The following is a 19,542-nucleotide window of genomic DNA, read 5'->3' as shown; positions in this document are numbered from 1 at the left end:
TTTTGTCATAACTGATCTGGACAGTCCATTTTTTTGCCATTGATTGGATAGGTAGGATTGCCAAATCAAAGCGATTTTGCAGAGCCAAGCAGGGGTAGAGGTCGGACCCTCATGATAGCGGGGCTAGATCAATGAACGGACCTTTTATTTGTTAAAAATGAATTGGACCAGCCATTTCTTGACTATCGATCAATGGGACGATTTGATCAAAATAATTGTTAGAGGTCATGAGCAACAAATGAAGTGCTCCATGAAATGGATGGATCCAATTGAGGCTAGCGATGGCCTGGGGCTTGGCCCGGCAAAATCCAAATTTTGAATAGGACCAGTCCAAAGGCCTAGGCAGAGCACTTCAAAATTCAGGCTCAGCCCTGCCCCATTTCCTGGCCTAGAACCAGATTGTTAATTGGAGCTCCTATCACAACCCAAAAATGTAGAATCTATTCTTCCAAAGCAGTTACATCCAAACACTAATAGGCCATTCTGTTTCAAAAGATGATAGTGAGAAGTCATTGTCTAGAATATTTTCTGACTTGAAGTTTTTGCAAACGTGCACTCCTGGTTTCCTACTAGTTTGGCCAGCACTTTGACTGAATCAGTAGACAAATAGTGGCTAATTCCTACTGAAACTCATGTGAATAACTTGACAATACTTATCTAAAAATGTCCCAAAATACCTACGAAATAGGAAAATACAAAAAATAAAAAAAAATAAAATCACTTAAATATGACTCGAACCATAATATGCCTATAAAAATAATTTTGGGCATAAAACTTTTACCGACCGCTGGATTGAAACCCCCTAAACTCACAATTTTAGAAATGGCAGATGTACCACTGGTGGCAGAATAAGGAAACATCTAAAATCTTTTACTCTCTTCGTCCTATTGGGTTGGGATGGACATGGGTGGAGGTACTTAGAAAAGACTTGATGACCTAAGTGTAACTGAAGTTATGGCCTTTGATAGTTGGCATAAGGTGTAGATGATGGTGATGATGATGTCCTATAGGGTTGGGATCAATGCCAAAATTCTTCAAAACAAAGAATCCACTTGATGATCTTCTAGCTGGTTGGCTCCATCAATATCTTTTGTGCATGCGGGATCACCCTTTTGGTCTTTTTTGAAAGTATCAGCCTTTGGTGTACATCTGATTTTATTCTTTTTAACTAATCATGGAATGAATGGTTGAGTTCAAGCCTCATTGGTGCTTCTTTTGTGTGATAACACAAAATGGACAAATGGAGGAACTTCATTCGTTGTTAATTTGAACTGTTAAAGTGAACAATATATTTTTAAGTATTAAATTTTTTAGTTTCTAGATTTGATTTTCATTATGGACTTGCAGGTCCACTCTTTGGAGCACATAGAAGCTGTTGAACTTACAAGATCCATGCTATTTAGGTACAAGTGGTTTGTCTTTTAATCTGTATTAACATTACATTCTCCATCTCCCTTCGTTACAGCTCACCTTGCCAACCCCAACCCCAACACACAAACACATCCACCCACACGGCAAGAATAAAAGGTAAAAAGAAGTCTACTTGTAGGCTTGCTAAGCATCTGCAATGCCCTTCAATGTGCTTCTTTCGTTTTTGTTTTTGTTGTTTTTTTGAGGTGTTACCCTGGATACTAATGGTGGGGTAGCTTTGCAATGTCACTATTTGCATAAATTTCGTACATTTTGAACCATGAATTACTTGTCTCAGCCAAAATAAGTCATCAATATCAATATGTCAAATTTGCTTGTACCTTGGCTGTTCTAGGCATATGAATGTTACCTCTGCTGATTCCGAGTCAGTGTTTTAAACAGCACCTGTAGTGTACTGCATAGTGTATGGTACGTAGTGCACCTGGATAGCGTGACTCCATTGTTGCGTATGCTATTTGGGGTGTAGCGTACGCTATACGCCACATAGTGTATTGCGTAGGTAAGATGCTATGATGGAGTTTGGTTTTGAGGCCTTTTAAGTCTTATAAGTTTTGGTTTCAAACTTTCGTGTTAGTTTAGCATGAATATAAAATGGTGGTGACTCATCATCCTCACATTTGGCAATAGTTTACAGCTACCTAGACCATGCAAACTATTGGTTCTACTGTGGTTGGAGCACACCCCTATAATTAACTATCATGTAGTTGTAACAATATGGACAGGTATGCCAAGTGTAGAGCTGAAGAGTTGTAACCATTTTTAAATGTGTAAAACTAACACAGGAGGCTAGCCCTTTTAAAACATACGTCTTTCGAAAGGAAAGCCCTAATGCTTCAAACCGTCCAATTGCACGTACAAGCCCCTTGTCAATGTATGTGTGGCTGTGGAGCTCAAGTTTTTGTTTTGTTTTGTTTTGTTTTTTGTTTTTGTTTTTTTAATTCTATTTTTATTTTTATTTTATTTTTATTTTTTTAAATTGATATAAAGCTCAAAAGAGGCAAGTTCTTCCCATTAATCGTCGTCAATGAGTTTTATTTCATTTTGGATGTAGATTTAAGCTTTTTTTTTTTTTTTGGCTCCCTCCCTCCCTTAAAAAAAAAGTTTTCTACTGGTAGGTTCCCATGCTATGTTTTAGAAGAAGCTTGTTTTACAACTCTTACACCCTGTTTGGCACCTTGGATTTGGTGGTAAATTGGTGTATTTCAAATCCAAATAGCTCTTTTTTTTTTCGTTTGGCAGCCTTGGATTTGGAGGTAAATGAATCAGAGGTATTTCAAATTTACCTTTTTGGTGTGTTTTGAAATCTCAACAAAATGCTGAGATTCCGGTGTAATTGCATTTTTTGCCTCTTTTTTAAGGGCAGTAGAGTCACACATGTAACAAAGGTGTCCCTAGGCTACTAATCCATTATACCCATGGTATGCTGATGATACTCCAAAACAATTCAATTATCAGCTGCAACGCTAAAGTCACATCAATAAAGTGATATGAACCATCCAAACTTTGGACATCTGGACGGTTAAAAAAGTTGGTGAGTTGCTTGCTTGTGATCCTTGCATTTGTGGCCCATCCGAGGCTAAGAATTTCCTCCTTTTCGGCCAAAGTATATATTTTAATGGGCTTACTACAATCATTCTATCACAGATCACACACACACACACACACACACACACACACACTAATTTTGGATATGAAAGCTAATTTAGTAATACAAGCTCCCAAACAGAAGATTTGGATTCCAGTGCATTTCAGCCAAACACAAATGAGGATTCAGAATCACCTTGATTCCAATGTAATTGTGATTTGGATTCCAATGCATTCCAATTCCAAGCTCCCAAACGGGCCCTTATGTATTTTGGGCATACTATATTGTGAATATGGCATGGCATCCGACCCGACTGGCCCACCATGTGGACCACCTCACTGTAGTGGTTTTTTTTGAGTGGTTGTGCACTGATTTCTATTTTGTGGCCTAATATTCAGTCTGTGTAGTCCATTTTGTGGGCCACCATGCCATATTGGAGGATGACTATCCATTGTTTTTTCATAGCGTCGGCTGTGTGGTCCACCCTATTTGGATAGACCTAATTTTTGTGACAGCCCATCACCTAGCTACATGGTGGGCCCCACAGAGTTGGTCCTTTTTATTTTTTTATTTTTTATTTTTTGCCATTTTTATATTTATTTTTACTATTTATCATAATTTTCCTATCATTTTAATTAAGAAATCGAAGTATCATGTAGCTGACGCTACACGGACGTAGCATATGCTACATGCCATAGAGGGGTGAGCACTGTGCTATGCGGTACATGCTATTTAAGACAACGATCAAAATCATAGGTGGCTCACATTTTTCTCTCAAAAAATGTCCACAAGATCACTAATAGTGGCTATATGGACGGATGTTCTAGCTTGACTTATGTTGTATTCTGCAGTCCGCAAACCTGTGCAAGTGAGATGTTGAAGGGGTTTTGCCTGACATGTGGGTGAGATCTGTTCCATTCCTTTTGTTCTACCAATGATAGTATTTCTTGCCAATAAAATCAGGTTGATTGCCCAGTCAAGTGGGCCAGGTGTATGATAAAAATGGACAGCCAAGAAGAGATGACCAATTGTGCATGTTTGTGTACATGTTGATTGAGTGGTACAGTCACGTTGGCATTTGTGCATGAGGTTTCCTCCATTTTGCCAGCGAAAGACACGCACACACATTTAAATCTCAAAGAGTAGTGACCTAATTTCTCTATTTTTTCCTTAATACCCAGCTTCTATACCTAGCATTTTTCACCTTTTCCAGGACAACACGGATTGTGTTCAGGTTAGGAGGAAGGGGAAATCAACAGAGGTGTCAGAAGGTGTTCGTGAGCATCGGATGTTATTGGAGTTTTCGACTCTGTTTTTTGAAAAAATAGAGAAATTAGGTCACTACTCTTTGAAGTGGTTGGAACCGTAGTTGTTCAAGGTCTTTGGAAAGGTAGGGAGGGTGATGAAGGCAGTGATTCCTCGGGGAAGGGGGTCTGCAATAATTTGGGATTCTTATTTGTGACAATTGAGGAGATTGAAGAGGTGCACTGTGTGGCAGTTACTCTGAAAGAGACTCGATTTGGAGGGAGGAAGATTATCAATGTAGAAAGCGAAGTACGGCCCAAAGGCAGTGAATTGGGTGTTTTCTCTAATGGGGGGAAGGAAAAAAGAAGGGTAGCTCTGTTACGGGTAAGGCTGAAGATAAAATCAAGCTGTTGAAAAGCAGTGGGGAGATCAGAGGTGGGAGATGCAAACTTTTTGGGATGCTGTTGCGAATAGTTCTAATGGTCAAGTGAAAGAAATAGGGGGGGGGGGGGTGCGCGGTGTTGGATTGAAGGGAGGCAGTGGAGGAAGTTCAGGAGGTTGGAAGATGGGTTGGAAAGGAGATTCAAAGGAGGGGTTCGGTGGCAAGAGTTCACCTAGAGGTGGTTGAGAGCGCCTAGAGGGTCTTCCAATGGAGTTTATTGGCTATGATGAGAACTGGGACCTTGATAACAGAGGTGGGAAAAGTGGCTTGCTCAGCGTGTGCGGGCTGGAGGAAGAGGGGGGAGAGTGTTTGATGAGATGCTTGTGGAGGTGATCAGTTGCAGGGTTGGATCTTTTCCTTTGACATACCTTGGCCTTCTGTTTTGCACTGGCAAGCTGACAAAGCACTCGCTGGATAAGGTGATAGAAAGAGCTGAAAAGAAGTTGTCGAGGCGGAAAAATCTATATCTTTCGTTAAGGTGTAGGCAGAGGTTAATCAAGGCAGCTCTGTCGAATTTACTGTTATATTTTGTCCTAATTTAAGTGTCCAAGGAGGTGCTGGACAGATTGGAGAGGCTTAGGCTTGACATTTTATGGCAGGGAGCAGAGGAGAAGTGTAAATTCCATCCTACCTAAAGTGCGTAGAGGTGTGGAAGCCATTTGGGGAAGGGCTTCAAGGAATAAACAAATTGGAGACCATGAACCTACCATCGCTTGGTAAATGGTTTTGGAGATTTGGAATGTAAGAGGGTTGCTTATGGAAAGCAGTGATAGAGCACATTTATGGTGAAGGAAGGACGGGTGGTGGACTACAGATTCATCTCTTTATAGAGCTTTAGTGGTGTGAAAAAGCAATTGGGAGGTTGGGAAATAGATTCAAGGAAGTAGTTAGATTCTCTTTAGGAGATGGGATGGGGATTCAGTTTTGGGACGACCCTTGGTTGACAGGACACTCTGAGAAGAATTTCCGAAGCTAACCAGTTTATTTTCAGAAATGAACATAACTATTGCCCGGTACTAAGTTTTAGGAAAAGAGGTGGCGTGGTCTTTGCCATGCAGGAGGAATTTGTTGGAGGCGGAAGGAGGGTTCACTAACCTTCTGAAGTGGCTTCAAGGCATTGACCCTTCTCTGTCTGAAAAGGATTCAATGGTGTGGAATAAAGATAATTCTGACTAGTTTTCTGTGAGATCTTTTTACAGGTTGATCCATGGTATATCTCCAGAAAAATTTCACAGTTCATTTGTACGTTGCTATGGGCTCCCCCCTAAGGTCTTAGCGCTGGTGTGGTTGTTGGGGAGGAATAAGATGCTCACTATCGATAACCTGCAGAAGAGGAAGATAGCGATTATCAATGTCTTTATTTTGTGCATGTAGAAGTAGAATGAGGAGTCGGTGGAGCAACTCTTCATTCATTGCCCTTTTACCAGTGAGCTGTGGGTTAGGTTCTTGGCGGTCTTTGGCATGTCTTGGGTCATGCCGGGCTCGATTGAGAGCCTTTTTCTCGCTTGGCATGGGTGCGGGATTGGAAAGAGAGGAAGGACGTTGCTATTGCAGTTAGCCTTGTTGGCCAGCATTTGGGCCCTATGGGTAGCGTGGAATAACTGATGGTTCTGTATTCAGTGTGAGCAGGTCTTGAATGCTTACGGAAGGGCTAAATCGAATGTAATGGAGTGGGCCTCATATATAATGGCTCTTGTTGATTGTCCTAATGTCCTTTATTGTCTTTTACTTGGGCAGCTTTGTAGTTGTAGTTGTGGCAGTCTGTTTTGCTTCTTTAGGTTTAATAAAATCATCACTTTTCAGAAAAAGAACGGCATTAAATACTTGGAAGTTTTCACCTAGTTGCTTGACCTTATTTCTCTGATTTTTCTTCTTTTAAACATTTGACTTTTTTTTTTCCCTCTGTTTTCATTATCCCATCTTAACATAGTCCCTTCTTTCAAAATGCATAGTATATTAAGAACAATTAGTTCAGCACGCCACCATATTTGCTACAACTACTATCACTAATACCATCTGCATACACGACCAAACTGCACCCGTGCATATACACCTCTTCCAGATTTTGCGTATATATAACAATTGCTCTGCTTGTCCAATAAATCAAAAAGGTGCATCTTGCAAATGGCTTTAGTGAATAGGTCAGCAGCTTCAACTCCAGACTTTACATATGGAATATGGATATGACTATTTGAGATTTTTCTCCTGCTCAAAGTAGCTATCTACTTCAGTATAATTAGTTCACTCATGGAAAATTGTATTACTGTGTAACAACCTGATTATGACAAAACAAGATCATAGTGGTAGAAAACCCAAGAACTCTATCATCAACAAATTAAGCGAAGTTGGTGTTCTTGTGGCATGAGCAATAGAGCAGTACTCAGCAGTAGACTCCACTGCTTACTTTTCCACATAACAAAGTTTTCACCTGCAAAGGTGTAGTAACTGAATTATAGTTGCATGAAGCATGAAAGGAAACAACAATAGATTTGGGTGCGGGCGGAGGAAGCATCAAAGGTTTTGGGTGTGGGAGGAGAGAAGTGACAATGGATTCTGGTGTGGGAAGCGTATGCCTTAGTAAGTACAGATGGCTAAGAAATGAGAGTGAGAGCATGAGTTCTTACTACTAGTCGAAGTGGGAGAGGCACCTGAGTAGTAGGTTCATGAAGCTAAGAACTTGATGTTGGTCACCGATCATGACAGGAACCAGACAATCCACATCAGACTGAAATGTAATATTATGATGATGACCATGCAGAGAATAGTGAGAATAATACATCTGGGAGAACTTTTGGATACCGAACAATTCAACAAACAAATCCCATAAATTCAACCGTTTTGTTGTGGCGTGGAGCGGAAGAGGAACACAAAGTCCCTTTCGTGGAATGGTAGATCGTTCGCAAGCCGAAAGACAAGGACGAACGGGTATTAGATCCCTTTGATTGACGATCATCGTTTTGCTCTGTAAATGTTTATGGAGATTTGGGATGGAACGGAACAACTTTTGGAGGCAAGTCATTAAATGAATATGGGGTTCGTCTTGGGGACTGTTTCATAAAATCCTCAACTCAATATAGGGCTTTAGATATATAGGGAGGGGCGTAGGGTAGATTTTTTTTTTGTTTTTTTGTTTTTTTTTTGTTTTTAGTTTTTTTGAAGATTGCAAATTTATTATAAGGCAAAAGGCAATGAAAAATAGAGCTGTTTGGTCTAGCTAAGCTTTTGCCCCCTTTCCTCTCTCTTGGGATGTCCCTGTTTGTGGTTGTATAGTTATAGGCTTTGTTTCCTTTCGTTTTTTCAGCTGCGTGTGGTGTGTTCTTTTCGCATTATATTGTTCTTTTCCTCTTTTTTGTTTGGCTTTTGCCTCTTTTTTGTTTTGTTTTTTGGGGTTGCCTTTGTGTCCCTTTGATAAATTCAATGTTCAAAAAGAAAAGAAAAATGGAAAACATAAAAAGCATCAAAGAAAAAGTGAGAACAAAAGAAAATGAACTAAAAAGAAAAAGAAGCACCTAAAAACCATACAACTTGAAACCAGAGCATATCCTTGAAAAAACAAGACATTAAAGAGCAGGGGCATGCTGATATGAGGTTGGGAGGTAAGAGGACCACCAATCCACAACATCTCGCAAGATCAAGGCAATGACCCACACCGTAGAAAAAACTCTATCTTGAAAGGTTCTGAGGTTTCTCTCTCTCTCTCGATAGCCTAGAAGATGACTAAGATAAAGAGGCACCATTGAGCTCAGGAAAACTCCGTGAACTCCATGCCAAGCAAAGAGGTCTTGAATCAAGGAAGGCATCACCCACACATTGGTTATCCTGACCAAATCTCCGAGGTGAAAGAATAGTTGATGAATAAGTGAGCGATAGAATCAACATCTTCCTTATAGTGCAATCACATGTTAGGCAAAATCATACCTCGCCTTGGCAGATTATTGATAGTTAGGATTCTTCCTCTAGCCATGAGCCAAGTGAATGCTGCAATTTTTGGGGGAGCTTCGTAAGTCCATACGAAGTAGGGAAAGACTGGAGTGTTTATCGACTGGAGAGGACTGAACAACTTGAACAGAGCACGAGTTTTGCATTTTCCAGAGAGGTCAAGGGCCCAAACAATCTAATTAGGGACTTCGAGGGAGGGAAGATTGCTCCGTAGCAGCTCTAACAACCTCAACAACTGTATTTTAGCATCGAAGAGGGACTTCCTGCAAGGGGGGCACCAAAACCCCGAACCTATGTTAGAGAATTAGGCAACAACCGAAATGGAGAGGGAGGTGGAAATTTGGTCTAAGGTAAAATGTGGAGGGGCCTATTTGATATCCATGGGTCAAGCCAAAAATGAATATTTGAACCATTTCCTAAGTTAAAGGAGAATCGATTTTGCATGAGAGGCCTTAAATGGCAGATTGCTTTGCAAACAATGGAGGCTTTATAAATGGTGGAGGTTTTAGGAAATCAACACGCCCCCCCCCCCCCCCCCCCCAATCAATGCTATATTTATAGGCTAGAAGCTCCCTCCACCAGAGCCCAGCTTCCAAGTAGAAACGATCCAACTACTTACCATGCATGGTAGAGTTGACTATCGATAGTTCTCCAATAGACATCCCTACTATAGATGTTAACCCCATGGCAGACTGGTGAGCTTGGACTTTGCTAAGACTGCTTGGGACACTCGTATTAGGAGGTCCTGCACGCACATGGATATCCATCCTGTTTGAGTCAATAACGTTAGGGATGATATACGGGAAAGATTGAAGTCGTTTAAAGGATACAAGTTGATGAGGACATCACGTCACGTACACCCTTACGTACGTATTAGATGAGGCGGGCCGCACCGATTTCCTTGTGGCTAGGTGAGTACCCGTGATCGTGCCGAAGACACCATGTGCATGTGCGAGCATCTGGAAGACCCCAAACTGGGAAGATGCATGTGGGCTGCTTTATGGAGTGATCCAAACGGTTGGATCGGAGGGACGCGGTGATCGGGCCATTGGATCACATGAATCGCATGATCAGGCCATTAATAGTTGATCGTCCATATCAGTTTTAGACTTTATGATATTTTAGGATTTAGTTTTTGATTATTTTCTATTTGGACACATAATGAGTGTTTTAGTTGATTTTATTTAGACTAGGGCTATTTTCGTTAATATTCACAAGACATGGGAATTTTTGTAAATTTTGAAACTTCTTGGATCTATAAAAAGAGGAGGCCGTGTGACCTCTCACCCATTGAATTTCGTTATAAAAAATGAAGAGAAAAGCTCTTGTTTTCTTCTCCCATCTTCATGTGATTTGAAGATATTTCCATGCGATTTGGAAGGAAGATTGGTGCGAGGCTAATTTTCATCAACGGAGGTGTGGGGTCTCCATCTATCCCCACACTGTCTTCTCTTTTCTTCCTTATATAGGTATTTTCTTCAGATTCTTAATTCTCCCATTCCAAATCTTCGTCTTCTCCCAAACCCAACTTTCCCATACCCATCTACAATCCAAGTCCTAACCCTGAACCTAAAATTTTCAATTTTTCTACTTTCCCAAATTACCTAAACCCTAATTTTCACCCTAGGTTATATTAGGTTTCCTATTTTATATCCTATGCTAATTGGATGTCCCTACATCCATTAAATCCTAGTTTCTTTTTATTTAATGATCTTGAGTTACGATGTTGGTAGCTTAGGCTAGGATTATGCATGGTTTTCTTTTGATTTTCATGATATTTGTGATGATTATAGCGGTGTTTGTGTTTTTTTGTTAAATATCTTAATTCGGCTATTTGATCTCACATGTTACTTAGTTCATGCATCGGTCCTGCATCACAAGTCCAACGTTCCCACCTTGATTTCATCACCTGATCGAAGAGGACTTAATGTAGGATCCTGGGACACCATAGAAGAGCTCAACTGGGACACCGTAGAAGAGCTCAACTAGGACACCATAAAAGTGAAACCAAAGGTCAATTGAGCCGAAATCGGTAGAATTCCCCATCATCGGAGGGAGGAGACTGGCCCATCCTCATCAAGCCATTGCTATGAGAACAAACTCAATGTTGACTTTGGCTGGAGATTGAAAATGAGTTCTTGCTCTCCAAGCCAAGATGGCCACCAGGAAGGCCCCTTTTCGACAGGAGACAACCAGGCTCCATTGAAGCTTCCGCTGATTCCTCCACCAGGGACCTGTCCAAATGAATCTCCGGGCTCTAGTGAAGCTTCCACCTCCTTAAGCTTCCTCTTCCGTCCTTGATTCGCCGAATCCGAATCGTACCTTGCCATCTAAACGGAGATTCTAATGCTATTGAAACATGCCTAATGAAGCAAAGATATGGCCTCGGCCGGCCCCCGACTCTATGTCCATCCTAATGAATGCATGGCCATGACCAATCATAGTGGCTCTATTTTTGGAATAGCCACTTAATTTTCCCAGCTTTGCTGAACACCCTCGGGAAGCTATCCCAATCGGCTAAGAAGTTCGAGATGAAAAGGGTGGGGAATGGAGCCAACTTTGATGAGTGTTCTTAATGAGGATTGGAACATCGCCGAGAAACTAGGGTCCAACTGACTTCCACCATTGTAGTTAGAGCTGTACACGAGAAGAGTTAGCTCGGTAGCTCGCTCAACTCGACTCGGATCGAAGCTGAGTTCGAACCGAGTCGAGCTGATTTTTGGTGCTCGAAATGAGTTCGAGCCGAGTTCAATCTTGCCCTTGCTCGATTTGACTCGACTCGAATACTGCTCGAACTCGGCTCAACTCGGCTCGACTCGGTACAGGGTCATTATGACCCATTTCGCAGTGATTTCACCACAAGCTACAAAAACAAACACGCCCTAATCAAATGATGATCTTTTCCACCACCGACCTTCTCCCTCTTTGTATTTGAAAGCTTTCCCCGCACCTTTTTCTTTTCATTGCCCAAAATACCCTTCTCTCTCTCGCCCGGGGAAAACCAAACCCTAGAAAAACGAGATCCTGATCCGACTCTTATACACGGAAATCAGGTATATATGCTTGCTTTTGTATTCTGATCTCTGCTCGCTTTGTTTCCTTTTATTTCTTTCTCTCTCTCTCTCATTCTCTTTTATGGGATTCGGATTGTCTGGGATTGCGATCTTTGACGGATCTGTTCTTTTCTTCCGAATTGAGTGTTGAAAAGCGAATATCTTTTAGTTCTTGTTATGCTTTCGGACGTTTATCTCTGGATTTGGATTATATTAGAATGCAAAAAATGACGATTGTGATTGTTTGGAGTTGGAATTAGGGAATTTGCATTGCGTTTTTGTTCCTTGTTGGATTGAATTTCGATTGAGATTGAAGGGGATTTGTTTTTTTTCTTTTTTCTATTTCTATATCTATTAAAACTCTGCTCGAAATCGGCTCGAACTGGGCCGAGACGAGCACAAGCTGCTGTTCTGAGCTCGAAGGCTGAGCTGAGTTGAGTACGAGTTGGGCAAAGCTTGGCTCGGCTCGACTTGTGTACAGCTCTAATTGTAATTGACTGGGGAGCTCGACCTAGAATGCCTGGATGGCCACTCTGAGGCTTGTCAGGAACTCTGGATCTGTCACCCCTATTGATTGGGGGAGCCCCACCGTCCTTCTCTTTCGGCACCCGCGACTAGCTACGACCACCTCCAAGGAACACTAGCTGGCACTTTGCTGGAAGGGAAGCGGCTTTGAATGTGGGAACGATGCCTTGACTTCTTCTGGGTATCATCAACTTTCTCCTAACCTTTACAATTGTCATCTTCATGCAATGCCTCCTTTTGGACTGAACTTCTTCTACTCGGCACATCTAAGCTACTATCCCATTCTCCTGAAGTCTCGCTTTTCTTGAATAGCCTCGAGGATTTTGTCGCTATTGAACTCTCTTATAGTCTCTTTTATTCTCTTGCTAAGTGGTTTTCGTAGGGCCTCTTGATCTCTCTTGTAGATAAACGAACTTATCATGCTGCCTCTTGATCGTATTTACTCTCCTTTTCTCCTTCAACTTCTCCTTGAAAGATCCCAATGGGGCTCTCTCTCTCTCTCATATGCATTTAGGGACTTGTTGTCTTTCTCTTGGTCTCCATTGTGCCATTTCAGGACTTTTTCCTTTTCTTTTACTATTTTCCTATACCAAACTACTATAGAGGGGATTCTTAGAGTTAGCGATCTTACGAGATTCTTGGAGGACTCATGGAGTATCATCACAACCCTATGTTGTACCTTTCCCAGACTGTACCCAAATGGATAGAGAGAGGAGGTAGTGTTCAGCCAGGCCTATGTCAACCCATGAGACCATGTAGTATGACCACCATTGTTTAGGAGATATCTGAAAGATGACAAAATTGCAGAATATATAGATATGGTGGAATGATTGAACATGTGTGAATTGAAGCTAGTAGAAAGAGATAGATGGAGGTGGCTTCTTGAGAAGGATGGACATTGGGGGACACCCATAAGGAGACGTCTGCACCATTGTTATTTGTATGGTTATATCTTGCTCCTCTCAGTGTTGTGGCTTTCAGCTGGCTTGTGGGTCAAGAAATCCTCGCCCGTAATGGCCACCACTGTTACTTTTACGATACAAGTCATAATGGCTGTTACGCACTCGTAATGGCCGCTACAGCCTCTTTTATATATATATATATATAGAAAGGATAAAACTGAAAAACCTATATCTGCCTCGTAATAGACCATTATGTCCTTTATGAGGAGCGTAACGGGCCGTTATAGGGGTTGTAACGGCGGTTATGGGCCATTTTTTCCATTACGTCCATTACGGCCCCGTAACGTGTAACGGTTGCCACCGTTACTTCTACGTAACAGCCTTTACATCGCTGTAACGGCTGTTACAACACACCATGGTCATCTCTATGCATAATTTTAGATGGAGAAACATGATCATCATTGATGTTTTCATTGTATGCATTCGAACGAGGAAGGAGTGGATAGTTTATTTTTGCATTGTGAGTTGATGAGAGAAATTTGGCACAAAATCATGGGCCTCATGGGGATGGAATTGGTGATCCATACAGCAGGTGTTCGTGTGGAAAAGTTGTCCATGATGCCTTATCGTATGCATTCGCACGAGGAAGCAGTGGATAATTTATTTTTCCATTTTGAGTTGATGAGAAAAATTTGGCACAAAATCATGGGCCTCATGGGGATGGAATTGGTGATCCATACAGCAGGTGTTTGTGTGGAAAAGTTCTCCATGTGTAGACAGATTGTTAGTTGTCATTTGGTTGGGTATGGAAGGAATTTAATGGCAGTATCTTCAGAAAAAACAAGAAGCAACCTGATGTCATAGTCAGATGGCAAGGGTAGGGGCTCTAAGTTGGGCATCATGTATCAAAAGGATTCTGGTGCCAATCCCAGGGAGCTCATACAAGGAGTTGGGGGTTGGAATCTTTGTTGTACACCAGATGATGCCTTATCATCTTCATATGTTTATGATCCATGTACTGTAGTATTGACTCACTGACTCATTTAAATAAACTTTTGCCTCACAACTTCCATATGCAGGGCACGAGGAGCTTGCATAAATTGATAACAACTCCCACAACATACATAGCAAGTAATCATCACGTAGATCAGCTTGCCGACCAACCCTTGATACACAACAACATCCTCAAACAGCCAGCATTCAGATTCGATTGGTGATTAAATTCCATATGTGATTCTGCTGGCTTAGCTCCTAAAGATCAGCCTATTTTAGGAGATTTAGGGTACATTTGTAATGAGAGATATGTATACTACTTGTATACCCAAGAGGTGTTTAGTTCACTTTGATATCCGAAGTCTTCCCCAGATTGTTACTTAATTTCATGTATGGGGTTTTCTTTCATCTTTGCCAGTAACAATGATGTCATCAGCGTACACTAGAAGAGTGATAATACTCATAGCGTGGTGCTTAGCAAATACCAAGTGATCAGAATGACACCAAGAAAATCCAGTGCTTATTACAGGTTTGTTTGGACGAGGAAACCACCTCCAGCAGACTGCTTAAGCCTGTAAATGTTCTTTTTGATGGCAGCATGCTTTTCCTTCCCCCCTGATGACAAATTCCTGGGGGTAGCCGAGTACAACAAATTTCTTTTCCAAGAGTTAGTAAATCAAAGTGAATCCATAAAATTCAGATGAACCCAGGCAATGCTCTTAACCTTTTTTTTTTTTTTTTACATGCACACACACCCCCACACACTCACGCCGTAGTGGAATTTCACCACCTATGGGTACTCAAATCCTTGACCCAGTGTTGAAACTCCTAAGAGTCTACCACCGGAGCAAGAGTAAGGACCCCGGCAATGCCCTTAACCTGAATATGGTTGAAGCCTGTTGAGTGGAGGGGACGTGAGACATTAACTAATGCTTTTTGTTCTCCCATTTGTAATTGATAATATCCTCAGAAACTTCCTCACAACATTTCTCCTGTATTTTATTGTTTTGTATTTTAATCTCTGACAGATTGCAAAAGTTAGGAACTACAAACGCCGGTTTTGGGAATAGAGTTATCCACATCAATTGTTTCTTTGGATAGAGAATGAGACTTTCCTTTTCCTCCATCCGAAAAAAAAGAAAAAAGAAAGAAAGAAAGAAAGAAAAGGAAGAAACAGTCTGTTTTCCTTCATCAATAAAGAAAAAGGAACTTCAAGGGAAATGATATCCTTGGAGGCTTACCCAACAGGCTGTCCTTATGCTAGGCTGACAACACTTGTACCTACCCTGAGTACTTGCCTAACCTATAAAAATGCATTTTACAGACCTATGATCAAATCCATCAAAAAATAAATAAAAAGGCATATGATCAAATTTCCTCCCTTTGGGGCTCAAAAGTTGTGGAAAAAACTGACACATCTCGATATACACAACAGTATTAGAAATGGGTCTGTCTTTGGACAGAATTTTAAAGGGAGATTATTCATTAAAAGAAGACTGCGCATGATTGATGAGATGACAAGTACTAAGTGAAGCATCTGACCACAAAAATCTCAGGTAGTTATCAATAAGTAATGGTTTGGTAACCTCCAGAAAGCATTGTTTCTCTCGTTCAGCAACTCCATTTTGTTGTGGGGTGTATGGTCATGATGATTGAATGCCTATTCCTAATTAACATTGAAACTGATGTTGCAATTACTCCCAACCATTGTAAGGCTAATGATTTTATCGAGCAATTATTCATTTATAGCCATTGCATGAAGTAATCTGAGGATTTGAAAAATTGCATCACTGGATTCTAAATAGATGAACTTATGAGTTATGACTATTGACAGTAATCATTAATAAATAAAACAAAGTATGGAAATCCAGACTATCTAACAAACAGAATAGTTCTTGAAAATAGGTCTCCTTGAATCTCAGTTTTACAATTCATTATGAGTGGATTTCGCATAAAAGGCTTCTCATATCTCGTACATGAATATAGTTGAGGAAGAGTTTGATGCCTTGCATTTGAGTGACAGCTATTTCACTCCAGACACATATGCTAATGAGCATTCAGCACATGCTGCAAGACTTGCAGCCGGACTTTGTGCGGATCTTGCTACAGTAATTATGTCGGGACGAGCCAAGAACGGTTTTGCTTTGGTAGGTCAGATCCCTTCTATTCTTCTAAAACCCTGTAACTTTCTGTGTGGTGGTGGTATTGGAATGACCATCGCCAGCACTTGAATACACGTGGTTCTAATTTAGTTGTTTGCATGAGTCAGGTCAGGCCTCCTGGGCATCATGCGGGTATAAAACAAGCCATGGGGTTCTGTCTCCACAATAATGCAGCAGTTGCTGCATTTGCAGCGCAGTCTGCAGGTGCCAAGAAAGTGTTAATTGTTGATTGGGTAAAATTGATGACTCTTGGTACTTTATCTCGATTTTGTTTATTTCCTCCGTCTTTCACTGGTTGTCTTCTGTCTTTCACATTTCTGTGAGTCAAACCCAGTTTGCATGGTGAAAAGATGATGCATGAAATGCCTTGAAATTATGCAAACTAAGTTGTTTTTGTTTTGTTTGCAGGATGTACACCACGGCAATGGTACACAAGAAATCTTTGATGGAAACAGATCGGTGAGCTCTAAGATACAACCAAATAAGATTTCTGTGTGTATACTTTTATTGTGTTTAAGAGTTTGTTTAGGTGTAATAAGATACGTTTATAACTGTTGCTCATATTTTCTTAAACAATTCTCCTAGGTTTGAATGCAATCCGACCGTTCTTTAGCAGGTATTTTTGATTTGGGAAGACTCCAGTTTTAAACACTTGCATCTCAGTTTGTCCTCGACACAATGAAGAGCAATGAAGGTGACGGTTGGATGGCAGTGAAAAGGTTGAAAAAAATCCAATGGGCTTTTATCCCTGTTTGGACATGATGTTCCCTTCTCCATGTTCTCCCGATGACATGAAAGACATCTTCTGAGCTTACGGTTATCTCCTTGACATGTTCATCCTATGGTATCACCAAGCTGGCTGGAGCAAGGGCTATGCCTTCATTCAATTTCTCTATAAAGATGATGCCCATGAAGATATCTTTCTCCTTAATAGCCAACACGTTGATGGTCGGATCCTATAAGTTGTTTGGCTTCAAAAGAGCATCGCTTAGATGTCTAGAAACCTCCTCTCCTCTAGAAGCAGCGTCCCTTCAAGTTACAAGCTCAAAATGACCGCCAGACATAACTCTTACAGAGATATGCAACTAATCCACCAACTACCAAAGACAAATTGCCTCCTGTGCCTGGAGTTCCATTGATAAAAGTTCAGGAAATGATCTCCAAAAGTCAATCGAGCAAGCTTTAACACTCCTGCACCCGCAGAATGAAGTTTAGGAAGCAGTCTCCACCCCACGGATTGAGCGAGCTTCGACACTTTTTTTAAAAGATTGAACTTTATTAAAGGGAGCCAAAGGCAACCAAAAAATAAAAATACAAAACAACGAAGGACCTAAACAAAAGGAGCGAAAAGGGAAGGAAAATAAAACAAATCTAAGACCTAGCCAGCTATACAACTCAAGACAGACTAAAAGCCTGAGACAGACTCCAGGGAGCTAGGCCTTTACATACCAAGGAAGGAATAATACAATGATCCAATATTTGAAGACAAACGACCACTCCACTACATCACAAAGTATCGAATTGGCCACCCTGGAGAAAGGAGAAGAAAGGCCTTAGAAGCAATGATTGTTCCTTTCTCTCCAAGTAAAATAACTGCCAAGATCACCAGACGCCAGGTAGCCTTGAGATATTTTTTGACACCACCCCTGTGCCATGTGGATAATAAGTTAACAACCGCACTAGGCAAGGTCCTGGAGGTGCGAAATTTGGCTAAGATGGGGGACCACACCCCCTAAGTGAAGGGGCAGTGAATGAAGATGTGATTGATGGACTCCACATTTCCCATACATTAGAAGCAAACGATGGGAAGTACCATACCATTACATTGCAAGTTCTCCACGGTGAAGATTTTTCCCCTTGCGAGAAACCAAACGAAAGCATTTACTTTCAGTGGGCCTCCCATACGACGAGAAAAAGGAGGTGAAAGCAGGATTTAAAGCAGTTGCTTGGCACCTAAAATGCAAGAACAATGACCTTGTCGAGAAGCAACCTGAGTGAGACAGCGACCGAGATAGTCTTTCACACCCGGAGAAGGCTGAATTCTCGTAAGGAGCATCGGAAGGTCTAGAAATTCACCCAGCTTCATCTCAGACAAAAATCTCATGCAAGGAGGGCACCACATCATAGATTTCTTATTAGAGAAACAATTAGCCATTGAAGAGCATAGGTTCCAAGTGACTTTTGCTAAACTTGGGAAAAGAGAATGAAAAGGCCTCTTAGGGATCCACTAGTCCAGCTAGAACTGAATGCACCTCCCATCTTCGAGGGCAAAGGAAGAGTCATCTAGCATTAGAGGCTTGAGGGCAGCTATGGCCGTTAAAACCACCGAGGCTCTATAGAGGGAGAAAGGTTTAAAGAACCACCCTCCTGCTTCTGTGCCATATTTGCAAGCAATAATCTCCCTCCACCACTTATTAGCCTTTGAACCAAAGTGCCAAACCTAGTTAACCAAGAGGGCAGGGTTTATATTTTCTAGAACTCGGATACTAGCACCCTTGATGGGGACATCAGAGGACCTACTTGGGTGTACCAGAGACGGAAACAACCACCCACATCAGCGTAACTTTTTTTTTTTTTTTTTTTTTAACGAATAAGAGACAAGTTCCGGATGGGGCCCGTCGGGCCATTTTGAAGACCCCACATGCATTGGACGTGCATCAGGAAGACCCCACTTTGGGATGATGCATGTGGGCTACTTAGGAGACCATTTTAGTCATATGATTTCTACTTTGTGTCGATCTGATCGTTGGATTTTGTCGATCAGGCCATCAGGTCACCAAATCTTTTAGATCTGGGCCCCTTGGACTTTGATCTTGCTTTATGTTTTTGTTATTTTTATGATTTATTTGATGGTTGAGATTGATAATAAATGTTTTAGTTTTCTTATTTTGGATGATGGGCCACTTTACTTAAGTGAGTGGCATAGTTGTAATTATGCTAACTTTTTTATTATGAATTTTTAATTATAAAAGCACGGGGGGTGAAGTTCCAACCCTAATGGTGTTATTGAGAAGAAAGAAAAAAAGAGAGAATCTCTCGTGTAAAAGAATTTTCCTGTGTTTTAGAGTTTGTGAGAAACCTTTCATTCCAATTTAATTGTGGTAGGTTAGAAGCTTGTTTGGTGGTGGATTTCCTAAGGTACATCCCTCCTCTTTCTCTTTTTTGAAATGTATTATTCTTCTTCTTCTCTTGTCTTCCTCTTTTCCTTTCCATTACAACCTTCTAAACCCTAGATCTTTAATTTATTATTTTCCTCAATTTCTAA

At 41.1% G+C, this 19,542-nt stretch overlaps 1 protein-coding gene across 7 annotated transcripts in view; it reads left to right on the top strand.

Moving 5' to 3' along the window:
• The window catches only part of LOC131251300 (histone deacetylase 15), a 141,357-nt gene that overhangs the window by 42,141 nt on the left and 79,674 nt on the right, over positions 1–19,542 (top strand). For all 7 annotated transcript variants that reach the window (XM_058251940.1, XM_058251939.1, XM_058251936.1 and 4 more), the window contains exons 7-10: positions 1,348–1,403; positions 16,139–16,262; positions 16,385–16,510; positions 16,686–16,736. In XM_058251940.1, the coding sequence (XP_058107923.1) occupies positions 1,348–1,403; positions 16,139–16,262; positions 16,385–16,510; positions 16,686–16,736 (357 nt within the window). The remainder of the gene's footprint in view (positions 1–1,347; positions 1,404–16,138; positions 16,263–16,384; positions 16,511–16,685; positions 16,737–19,542) is intronic.

This window comes from Magnolia sinica, chromosome 7, assembly GCF_029962835.1.
Source record: "Magnolia sinica isolate HGM2019 chromosome 7, MsV1, whole genome shotgun sequence".
NCBI classification, from domain to species: domain Eukaryota; kingdom Viridiplantae; phylum Streptophyta; class Magnoliopsida; order Magnoliales; family Magnoliaceae; genus Magnolia; species Magnolia sinica.
The sequence above is the reverse complement of the archived record's forward strand: the minus strand, read 5'-3'. Positions and strand labels throughout refer to the sequence as shown.